Source organism: Cryptomeria japonica, chromosome 9, assembly GCF_030272615.1.
Source record: "Cryptomeria japonica chromosome 9, Sugi_1.0, whole genome shotgun sequence".
In the NCBI taxonomy this organism is placed as follows: Eukaryota; Viridiplantae; Streptophyta; class Pinopsida; order Cupressales; family Cupressaceae; genus Cryptomeria; species Cryptomeria japonica.
In genome coordinates, this window is record NC_081413.1 from 574,208,934 (window position 1) to 574,221,735 (window position 12,802).

Below are 12,802 nucleotides of genomic sequence, written 5' to 3' on the forward strand. Positions count from 1 at the left end.
AAAGCGTCACCCAGTCTTGAATTAATTCTTAGTAATCAAAATGATATATAAACAAAGGTTAAAAAAATCCTGTGACAACTACAGGGCCAACTTCACATAAAAATCCATTCCTCTATAATAAATGAAAAAAATAAAAAATAAAACCAATTGTATAAAATTATAATGTGGCCTTAGCTATAGCCCTTTAAAAGTATTATATATTATCATCCTGTGCTTCACTTGGGCTTACTCAAGCTCCTCAACCTATAAGTGGAATGAATATATATTGGTATGTCGACAAGCTACAGGCTAAAAACAATTCAATGTTTGCTGTGTGGTCATAGGTTTGAGTCTCAAATGGCCTTTAACTTGTGAAAGCCAGTCCCCTAGACGACAAAGGTTAAAAAGATTGCTCCACAAAGTTTGTAAAAAAAATAAAGGGAATTCATCTTAGTTTACAAACTGTCTTTGAACTCTCTATCTTGATCTACAAAATCAATATAATCGTCATGACATCAGTGAGATAATGTCCAATATCTCTTTATGACGAAAAAAAAAAAGGCATACAGTGGTACCTCTGCACCCAATTCATACAAGATAAAACCCATATTGTAAGTCTTTTCTAACTAATTCATGCGATCCTGACTTATGATGTTAAGATGTTTTGTGGCTTGATCTGGAACTGACATGAAAGCGAATAATTTTATGGTTTCTCTTAACTGTAGTAGTTGGAGAAGCGCATTGAACCCTGAAAACTCACTTTGCAGTGACAAATAGAAACTCTTGCACCTAGTATCCAGAAAACTGAGTTGTTAACATGAACGGTTTGGAAAACTCAGATCTGTAAATCACCATCAGTTTTTTTCACCCATATCTTGTAAGGATATTTGGATGAGCTAAAAAGTGCCTCATTTTTTGCATAAATGATGACTCCTGATATTGAACATCAGCTCTGTTAGTGACATCAATGTGCAGTGACTCGACATATCAGCATTTTAAAAATGCCAAAATATTCATTTTCGTAAAAAATTTCAAGTCCATTTAGACTGACAATTAACTTGATCAATAGACCACTGAGCTATACATGTTGATCATCTTAAACACAACTTACACTTCTAGCTCCGCAAGTGTTGTGCTAAAAAGAATATATTGATCACAATTCTTCTATCACGGATCATTCTTTTTCCTAAGATTCTTTAGCCTTCTTGTTGCCCCAAATATTAATGCCTTACTCAAAGCTCCCTTGTCAAGACAACATACTAGAACTATAATTCCTCCTACAATAGCCCATTTCCATCTGTCCCCTTTTTGTGCATTTGATGAATCTTGAGCTGATGAAACTTGAGCTGATGAAGCTTGAGTTGATGAAACTTGAGCCGATGAAACTTGTGCTACATCCTCTATTTTTATGGGATTCGCCAAGTTGCTAAAAAATGACGCAGGCACCTTCATACTTATTCTAGCCATGAATGCACAATGTGATAGAGGAGCTCCTGACATTTGTTCATTTTGATAAGCATACAACCCATGACATAGTTTTTTAACTTGTGCCCACATTCCTCGACGGACTCCAAACTTCACAAGCTCTTTGGGTAACCCCGTATCTTCCTGATGAAAAAAGATCACCTCACAAGCAGTTAACCGCCCATCTCTTTTCCTTGACTCCACTGTAGTGTAATGCAAGAAACAAGTAATATGGTCAAGACGAAAATTAAGGGAGTGAACCAATCACTGACATCTCTAGCCCACTAAAAACTAAATATTTATGTAGCTTTAAATAGAGAGCATGATGAATCCTACCTGCCTGAATTTTCCAACAGGAATGGTAAGTATCAACACGTTTTGGTTTATTGTGCCTTGGTAATGAGGGATATGGTACAGCCTGTAAACATAAAAAACAAAGATCAATGCCTATCATCAACAACAAAGTCAATATTTTGAAAAGAGATTACTGCTTCTAATTTACCATTTTAAAGTCCACTATGTTAATAATACAAAGATACAGCTGTAATCACACATGAGCAAATACATCTTATGCTCCTAAAATACCACCCTTTTATGTTGGACATTCACAGAATGGACAATTTGCTGAGGAGAAGGATTACTAGGAGATTTTGTATCTGCACTCGTCGAGCCATGCATAGATGTTTGGTACGTTGAATCAATAGCCTCACAGCATATGATCTAGGAGGAGTGAATCTTTAAGTTGAGAAATGTAAATCTATACAAGATGATATTTCCAGTCCGTTAGATAATGTAATAGTTTAGAGTTGTTTCTGGTTAAAGCTCTGTAGAATTCTTTATGATGGACTGGAAATGTCATGTCTCTTATAGATTTACATTTCTCAACATCAAGATTCACTCCTTGTAGGTCATATGTTGTGAGGCTATCGATTCAACATACCAAAAATCTATACATGGCATGACCAATGCAAATACAAAATGTTCTAATCATCCTTCTCCTCAGTAAACTGTCCACTCTGAGGACATCAATTCTACACACCTACCAGAAACAATTCTACACAATGTAAATCTACTCATCACTCAAGGAGATGAGAGGCAACACCAGATAAAAGGCCTTCCATCACATACCAATCAAATTTAGAGGTGCCAAATAGTTAAAAAAATAAAAAAAAGTCATGCCACATCCTGAGATGAACCATAATCTTCAGTCAGTCATTGAGATGGCAAGAGAGATTTTTAAGGCTGAATTCCATCAAGAGGAGAACCTTATCAAGGATAAAAATTGTGGTGAAAACAAACAATGGAGAAAAATATATCTTTGATGAATTCAAAAACATTTTAAAGGATAAGGCATCCATATATGCAACAACATGGAGTTAAAAAGAGAAACAACGGGTTGATAGCAGAGAAAATTTGCAATACGTTGAAACAAAGAATCTTCCTAAAAAAATTGCTGAGAGGAGGTGAGTACAATGACAATCTATTCGTTGAATCAAAATCCCCCCAAGATGAAACATGTTATTCCTAAAAAGGGCTTGGTCTAAAAAAAATGCTGGGTGAAATATCTGGAGTTCTTGATGTCATGTGTGCGCACTCACACCTAAAGAAAAGCCACATTAGCTATGTTCCATGGGATTCCGTGTACAGTGATTCAGGGACAGCAGTATATATATGTAGGATTTATATATATTAGATATGCTAAAAAATTTACAGTTTTTTTCTTCAAATGAAAATAAAGTTTACTAAAATAGCAGGTTACGATTAGAAGGTGTGTCAAAAAGAATACACCATCAACAAAGATATTCAGTCAGTTCAAATCTGATAAACAAAAAAGAACCAGATCCAGCTAAAAATGAATCACTACCAAGGTCTGTAACTAAAGGCCTGGTGCATACAAAACAACTACTTAATCAAGTCATGTCTGCAAGATAACAATAGAAATACAGCATTCAAAGAGATCATTCACAATATGCCCCATTACCAGCAGCATTTTAAATGATCGCTGCATTTATAAGAGTCAAATTAAAAGCAACAATGGGAGGAACAAATAGGACATTGCTGCCGTCAATCTTGTTACCAACATCTTGCATATCCATCATAGTTGTCTGATGAACAACTTCTATCTCAGCCTGCTAGTTATGAACGTTGTTAGCCTCATCTAATTCTGGAATGTTATATTTCTGAGTTTTCAAGTATTATTTTTGGAATTCCACATATTCTTTAACAAACTGTTCATTCACTTTCCTCCTATCATGCTGCCAGAATTGTGCACTTTTGATCTCTTTTTTGTATATAATAGTGGTTCCTTCTTCCAACAATTTAAAGAACCTGCCTTTAGGAATTTCCATTACCATTGTAACCTGCATAACAACATGGACAAACGTGAGCCCACTAAGAGACTCCATTAGATACCTTCTTCTGTTCTGGAATACTTCATCATTTCCTCTTTTCCAAATATGCCACAAAATCTTAGTAGTCAAAATCAATGAGAATATGTTGAATCACACCAAAATTATTCGCATTATCAAACAAAATTTCCTGCCAAGTAAAACCATTATTATAGATCCAACCCAATCACCGAAAAAGGAAGATCAAACATTTCTAGCATAAGATACAATAAAAAAAGAGGCACATTCACTAGTTTCAAACACAATACACGAACTACAAGAGTAAGAGGCAAGACCAACATAAGTTGAATCAAACTCAACATCAAGTTTTTTGAATAGAAAAAGTCATTTATAACATGCCTTTTAAGGTTCCATAACTTTAAACCAGTAAGGTTTAATACAACAGGCCACTATTCCTTATCAATGTTAGTATTTTACTTGTTATTATGAATAGGCGGTACCATATGGGTGTTGATTAACATATTATATAACTTTTTAGCATTGATCTTGGAGAAAACAGAGCCTTCAATCCTAGATAAGTTATCCAAAATATCAATATTGAATTATAAAGCAACTGGAAATCTGATACTATATAAGGCCATTTACAAAACTATAAATGCTCCTCTGAGATTTAAGAAAAGAGAAAAACATGTAAATTTAATCCCAACTTTTTAACTACCCTTTTTCAAATATAACCTTGAAATTGTTTTGGATTAAGGCAAAAACAGGTTTTGAAGGGTCCCTGAAACCCTTTACAAAGAAGATTCTAAAAGGTTTAGAATGTACACAACAAAACATAATCCAAAACAAAATAGGCTGCAGAAGATAGAGCGATACATTTGGCAGCCTAAGAGCCAGCAAAAAACCAAACTAGCAATAAAAAGCCAGCAAAAAACCAAACTAGCAATAAAAAACCAGCAGAAACCCACGGACCAGCAACCAGACAAAGACAGAACCAGAAAAACAGAGAACAAAAATTACATGAGGTTCTTACGGGTCTCAACAACCTCAGCCTCCAGAAGACTCATTTTGTCAGCAACAGACCTAAGTTCTTTATGGTCCAAAATCTGAGCAGCAGCTTTCTTCTTCAAGTTCCCCCTAGTCCACTTACAAGAGCCAAAATCCACCTGAGTATTATCTTTGTCCTCATCCACACTGACCAGCATCTTGTCCTGACCTTCAAGATTATTCACCATGATATTCATTGCATCAGCAGTCTGTTTGACAATTCTGTGACTATTGGACATTATGGTCATGAGAGTACGCTGGATTTTCTTGTAATCCTCAACAACGGAGAATCAATCTTCAACCCCTTTCTTCATATGATCAATGCTAGCGACAACTCTGTTAATACAATCCACAACAGATTTTTTCTCTTCCTTAGTCCACTGACCATCACCATTCTGTTTATCTTGACAGGTAGGAGTGAGCATAGCTTCCAGCTTGCTCCCCAAAGCTCTCTAGTTAATTTTGACCTCTTTGAGTTCATGGAAGAGCCACTTAAAAAGGCTAAAAGTATCAATAGCATGGTCTCTAGCCTTGAAATTGTTTACATATTTAAATGCCTGGTATTTTGCAGAACATCCTTGTAATAGAGAAAGGGGTTTAATTTTCCAAACCAAATTTCACGAAATAGATCTGTACTCTGTAGCTGAAGAAAAAGGCATCAGTCCTAGAAAAGGCATCATGCCCCACAATAAGGTGTTTGATAGCCTCCCATGCTCTCCAAACACTACAAAGCACATTAGAACGAAAAGGCTTAACAGAAATTTTCCCAGACAATAAGTTATGTGGATGAAACTCTTTCAACAGTTTCAAGTTTCTACCAATTTAAGGCACACCCAAGCTAATATTATTCTTGTCAAGGTATTCTGAGGTTTTTACTTTTTCCATCAAAAGCCATTTCAGAGCCAAAACAAGACCTTAATATTTGATATCCTTGAAACCTTGACCCTCCTTTGACTTGGACAGAAAACAGCATCCCAATTAGCATTTCTTTTTTATTGCCTCCGCCATATTAACAACTTTTGAATTTTTTTCAATGTGGCAGCTACCTAAGAGCCAAGCGTATGAGTATTAAATGTTGTAATAAGAGAACTTTTTGGCAAACTTGCAATCTACCTAGAGAGAGAGAGGAGTTGGGATTGCAATTTGAAGTTTTTCTGTTAATTTTTTTAAAACATCTGTTCCCACATATCCAAATACTTAAATTTAGTAGGGCCCTATCCATTGCCAATTCATCTTATAAAACCAATCTGGAGGAGAATCCTCCTAGTCAAGCACAACAAATTTGTTTTTTTTCAAATCTCAGCTCCAAATGCTCTACAATATATACCAAGTATATTCAAAATATTATTAAAATTTTCTTCAGTCGGTTCTGAAATAATACAGTATCATCAGCAAATCGAATATTGATCAAATTATCATAATTGGGCAGACAAATTTCTGTTACAAGGCATCCAAAAATATTAGACATTAAAATATAATGTAAAGCATTTGAGGAAATTACAAAAAGGACCAGAGCTGAGTGGCAACCTTGCCTTCTATAGCTTTGCAAACAAAATGGACTAGAGAGTGAACCACTTATAAGTTATATCAATTGAGCTTGTGCATCTTTGAGAAGCATATTGACAGTACTGCAAAATATTTGAGGAAAACCAAAGGATTCCTCTACAAGAATAATAAATGACCATTCAGCTCAATCATATACCTCCTCAAAATCAAGCATCATACAGAACTCTTGATTGGATTTATTAGCCCATCCCAAACCCTCTCAACTAGTAATTAATTCTATTAAATATACCTTTTATGAGACCCGTTTAGGTATCAAAAATGATTTTAGGGAGAATATATTTGAGCCTTATGTCACATCCCATGTAGAAGCCTATTTTCACACAGGGCCTACATGGAAAAAATATTTAAGATAACTACAAACAGATATTAAAAACTCATAAATTAATTAAAAGGCAATCATTCAAAGCAAGCCAATCTAAGGACAAAGAGGTGGAGCAAGACATGGACATCCATCAATATATTTAATCAAAGGATATGGCGTCAAGAAGGGGTACTATAATGCTATTATGAGGAATGGCATCCCCTGCTCAGCATTTGTGAAGTGAGCAAGAAGGGATAAGAGAGTTGAGAAAGGTGATCTCATGGATTTCAACAGCTACAGGATATCCATGAAATAGATTTGTTGAATAGGCTTAAGGAACTTTCAAGTAAATGCAATTGGCAAGTATAAAAGCTGGACACCTAAACCTTTGATTGCATCCTCTTGCCTACACCACGATGAGAGCTTCCAAACAGGTTACGGACACCCATTGAAGGAGAAAGGATAAAGGAGTGGTTTTGTCATGGCAGAAATCTCCACTAACGTTGCCAAGTAGAGTTTTGCAATAGCTCAGCCAAGCTTGGCTTCCATGCCTCACTCCTCTTCACCATACTTCTCACTGCTGAAAATTTAAATACGATTAATACAGTCCAAGTGCATGCTTCTTTTACATTTGCCACCTTTTTGTAACTTTAACCAGAGGTTTCTACTGGTTAGGCCACTTGAAGCGCACGCCTTACCTGCTTTAGCCATGTTCTATAAGATTTATGCAGCATTATTACTTTAGCCAGTTCAAAAAAGGCTGGTGAAAACACTGTTTGGTTGAAGTTTGAACCCTGTTTAAAATACAACAAACTGAAAAACTTGTTGACTTTGCCAACTTTTTATAGCTTGGGCATGAGTTGTCTTCACTCACACCAGATTTATCTTTTGGGTGGAACTTTTAGATGCTTTTGCCACCTTTTTTTCTTGCCAAGTAGAATTCACATTCATTTATGCTTCTTTGCCAAGAGGATTTCTCACCCCATGTTGCCAGTTTTCCATGACTTAAGTGGAACTTTGTGTTATATTTGCCATGTTGGAAATCTCGAAGTACTTTGCCACTTTTCATTTGGGCAGATCTCATATTTTACTCTTACCAAACTTGAAATGAAGTGGAAGAAAATATATAACTCAGCCCACTTTCCAACTCTTCTTCGTCACCAAGGCACTTATATCTTATTCAAATCTCGCCCTTGTTTGACAGAGAACACCTAAAGCCTTTATCAACCTATAACAATTGTAGTTTTAAGAGTAAAATTTTGACACAAATGACCTTGCAAGCTGACAGATAAGTTGTCTTCACTCACACCACATTTATCTTTTGGGTGGAACTTTTAGATGCTTTTGCCACCTTTTTTTCTTGCCAAGCAGAATTCGCATTCATTTATGCTTCTTTGCCAAGAGGATTTTTCACCCCATGTTGCCAGTTTCCATGACTTAAGTGGAACTTTGTGTTATATTTGCCATGTTGGAAATCTCTAAGTACTTTGCCACTTTCCATTTGGGCAGACCTCATGTTTTACTCTTGCCAAACTTGAAATGAAGTGAAAGAAAAGATGTAACTCAGCCCACTTCCAACTCTTCTTCATCACCAAGCCACTTATATCTTATTCAAATCTCGCCCTTGTTTGACAAATAACAGCTAAAACCTTTACCAACCTATAACAGTTGTTAGTTTTAAGAGTAAAATTTTGACACAAATGACCTCGCAAGCTGACAGAGATAACCACGAGTCAAATTTGGTTCAAGCACAACAACTATAGCTAAAAAATAAGTATGAAAATTGAGTTTCATAAGGTTACAAAATAACCATTGACCCAGGCATCTCAAAACCATAGTTGTTAGAAAGATCTGAATATTCCTAGTTTTGAAGAATTGAGAACACCTGACAAATGAGTCGTATATAAAGAAACATGAATACATCATCCACTTTAATTAAGATACAAATAAAGAAAATCTGTTTTCACCCATCCATAGAAAAAGTAGTAATATTTACCCTGTTCAAAGCAATTGGTCTATTCAGTAGCATATGGGGGTATGAAAGGAAGTTAAGACCTTTCTACTGTTCTTTTAGCAGTACATTCCAATGTTGCAACAGAAGAATCACATGACTTTTAAACTAGAGAGGGCATGCTAGAACCAAGCAAAGGTTAAACAAACAACAAAAATAATTAAACTCAACATTAGGCATACCTTTGTCACACAGAAGTAGGTTCTTCCAGACTCCCAAATTCTGCGACCAATAATGTATTCTCGATCACCACAGAAGAAGGGAAGCTGCAGATAATAGGGGCAGTTAAAATCATAATAAACTCAATAGCGTCGGGTAAAAGGAAAGAATGGAATTCTTAAAGCTAGTCAGTGTCAGACCATAAGAAACTGGCGTATACAATGGACGATGAAAGGCAGTAAATATGAGACTGCTAAATGTATATCTGACCTTTCTAATCCAGTGACTGATCATGGATCCTGTACGAGGGCATTCCTCCAGAGTTTTAAAATAAATAAGCATATCATCCCACTTGGGGCGAAAGTCATCATCCCAAAAAAAGTCCCTCACTAATTCTGGTATCACATCCTCAAATATTGTTCTTGTGCGGTACTGTGTGGGACCAATCTAGAAATGACATGACAATATAAAACAAACATACATTACAGAGTGGACCTCACCAAGTCCCCACCAATCATTAGTTCCTCTATCAGTGCACACCAGAACTAATATTCTCTCGCACTATGCACCAGTTATTATGTAAATACCAATTTCTATGATTACTTTGGCATCTAGAACACCTTCATAAATGGATCAATTTGCAATTGATATGTTAAAAACTTAAAAGGACCAGTCTTACTATGATTTGTGACTCAAAAATAGACATAATAGATTTTTGTCCTCCTATGTTTTGGTGGAGATGATCAACAAATGTCAAAAAGTGTTCTCAACAAACCTTCAGCATTACCTCTGGGTCACGACGCCAAGCTTGGTAGGTAATGTTTGGTGTGGACTTGTCCATCATTAATTGCCACACTGGACCTCCATCTTTATCTTCCAACAGACAAAATAAATTTCTTAGATCCTCAAAAGTCACAATTTCTTGCTCCTGCACACTGGAAATAAACAGGCAACTGTTATTATTATTGATTCAATAAAAGTGTATCATACAAACCAATGCAACCATGCAATATAATTCAAATAAAGACATTAAATTTCCATGGACCATGATAATAGGCACGAGTAGTTTTTAGATTCAGCTGTGTAAGATTTGTTTAGTATCAACGTTTCAGGTCACACTCCGTGATCCATCATCGGGATAGTAGAGAGCTAAAGGAGTAGAATGAATTGCAGACCCAAACAAGATAAAAAGAGAGGGGGAGGGGCTGGGAAGTTGCACATGGTTCAAGGTAGATGGAAGAATTTAAGCTTGTGGTTGAAAGAGGTATGTGGATAAGTGTATGCATAGATTTAGTTAAAAATCAGAATACGAGAATAAATATGAATCAAGAGAATGAAAAAGAAGAGAAGTAAGGATAAATATACAGGTAAATATATAATTAGAATGACAATAAGTAAGAGAAAAATAATAATTTAATAAATCAGTTAAGAAAAAGTTAAAAATAAAAAATTAAGAGAATATGAACGAGAAGGAATAGATGAGAACAAGCAAAAGTAAGAGTGAGAAATGAATAAAAAGATAAGGAAAAGGGGGCAAGAAGGAAATGACAATGAAGAAAATGAGGAAAAAACTTTTAAAGGGCAAGAAAAAACACAAAGTTGCAAATCTAAATATATATATGTGATATATGTATGCATACAAATACCTTTATGAATGTATGTATGTATATGTCATATTTCTATATTTAGATTTGTCCAATAATTAGAAAGAAATAAGTTAATTTAAAAGACATAAAAAAGGTTAAAAATGAAGACAAAAAGAGAAAGATGACATGAATATATATAAATTTAAATATGACAATTACGTAGATTTAAAAATAAAAATTTCCATAGGGCAATTGTTGCTATGGCACATGCTTTTTTGAAATGGAAGTTCTCTAGAGATTGTGTTGAAGATCCGGACAAGGAGGAAGAATTTAGAGATTTCGCTATCTTAAATGGTTGCCTCTCCCTCATAGAAGGAGATGTCCCCATCCATAATGGCAACAATTCAGCTCATCTGCAGAGAGGCCAAGGAAGTGGTTGAGGGCAGGGTAGCCAAGCTGGCGGACGAGGACGCGGTCGAGGAAGGGGTCGAGGCAGGGAGTGTGGTCATGGTGGTCGTGGTTTTTCAAAATCCAGTTCCCACCCTGGGTCTTCATCCTAGGAGTGCTTTCATATAAGAAAAAGATATGAATTTACATGCAGACTCTGTTTTTTTATGGATTTTTGAATTTAAGTATCAAGGTGTAATGTTGATAACATTAAACTAGTGGTGCAGATAGGTTGCTTGCTAATTTTTTGAAGAAATCTTCGAATATTTTGCGGATTGATAATAGATTTAATCAGGCAATCTTCCTTTGATATGGCAAGCTTTGATGGGCAGGCAGACTGTTATATTTTTGTAATCCTGCAACCTTTTTCTTTAATATCAACTTTTGACTTTTCTGTTAACTGATAAAAAATATATATATATCATCGAATTTATATATGTATATATTTGTCATGTTTAAATTTAATTGTATATATTTATGTCATTTGATGGCCATATTTGATTAAAAGAATTAAATTTAAATATGCCATAAAAAACAATTAAACGGCAGGTAAATTTAAATAAAAAGAAACAGAGTAATTTAATTTTAAATGCATAAATTAATCAATAAATTGTATATAAATTTATGTCATTTATTTGTCATACTTGAATATAATGTATATATTGGTCATATTTAAATATGTATATAAATTTGAATTTAAATATGTCAATTATGACTCATAGAGTCTTTGAAATGGAACATGCACATCTTGAAATATAAAATATAACTAAAGATATAGAATGTCAATAACACACTTGAGCTGGAAGATGATCCACTTCCACAAGCAGGCAAATAAACTAAAGATGAGAAAAAATTGATCTTGATTTATTTGCATATACACAAGGCATGTGAGGGAAGGTCCTGAATCCTGAGTCCATGTCTTCGACTTCCATCCTTTCTGAATGTATCTACCAAGGTAGTTTAAATTTTTACATTGAATGACAATGAAGCTAAATTGGAGGCACTCCTAGCTGGCATTTTTTCTATGCAGGGGAGTGCCTCACATTTAGCTGCATCCCTATCTTAAAAAAATATGTAGGGGGAGGTTGGAAATAATGAAGCCAGATGGGAGGCACACCTAGCTGAGATTTTTCTATAGCTTATTATAAACGTTTTCATAATATCACAATGGAGGGCAACTCTTCAATAGTTGTCAATGCTTTGAAAATAACATATTGCCCCAAGTGGCTACATAGATTTTAATGTGGAAAAACAGATTTGATTCCATAGAGATGGTAAATTCCTTTAAGAAACAAAACAAAATGTCAGATTTTCTTGTCAATAGAAGGGTCGATCTTCAAAAGGTATACTCCTTAGAAAGTCGTGCAATGTTTGATTTGGATAGTCTTGCTAGGCTTATTGATGACGATATGTAATGTTCCCTCTTCAAACTTAAACTATATCCACACAAGATAATAGATCACTATTGATAAGTGGCATCCACGACCTGTGACATGATCATGTGACGAAATATATACCAGCACAGCATAGAGGTATTCTCCAAGAAAATGCAATTCCCAGCCTTCAGAAAAGACACAAAAGAATTTAAGTAATTAAAATCAATTACTACATACCATAGACGCACTGGCAATAAAAGACAAATGATTTAAATAAAATAAAAAAGATGTAGCTAAAGGAGTTGCTCTTCAATGAAATCGCAGTTTTATGAAATAAGAAGGAATTGGCATATTAGAAGAATTGTCATAGTCAAGCCAGCCACTGCAAAAAGGAGTTTAGTCATTTGACTGCGTTTAAGTAATGATAAACTGAAAGTATAATTAAAATTTATTTTTAATAAGTGTCAAGGGGGCATCTTAAGAGTTGTCTATTGGAGCAAAAAGGTATTTCAGAGAGA

General features: G+C 35.0%; 1 protein-coding gene across 3 annotated transcripts in view; it reads right to left on the minus strand.

Moving 5' to 3' along the window:
• Positions 1-503: 503 nt before the first annotated feature.
• LOC131062892 (uncharacterized) overlaps positions 504-12,802 on the minus strand; it is a 34,489-nt gene continuing 22,190 nt past the window's right edge. The window contains exons 3-7 of one of the 3 annotated variants that reach the window (XM_057996631.2): positions 9,663-9,810; positions 9,146-9,322; positions 8,899-8,982; positions 1,780-1,861; positions 504-1,646 (exon numbers count right to left, since the gene is read on the minus strand). In XM_057996631.2, coding sequence (XP_057852614.2) covers positions 1,147-1,646; positions 1,780-1,861; positions 8,899-8,982; positions 9,146-9,322; positions 9,663-9,810 — 991 coding nt within the window. In that variant the 3' untranslated portion in view covers positions 504-1,146. Of the gene's footprint in view, positions 1,647-1,779; positions 1,862-3,520; positions 3,804-8,898; positions 8,983-9,145; positions 9,323-9,662; positions 9,811-12,802 lie in introns of those variants that run through there. The other 2 variants (XM_057996632.2, XR_009110981.2) reach the window with 2 other exon arrangements.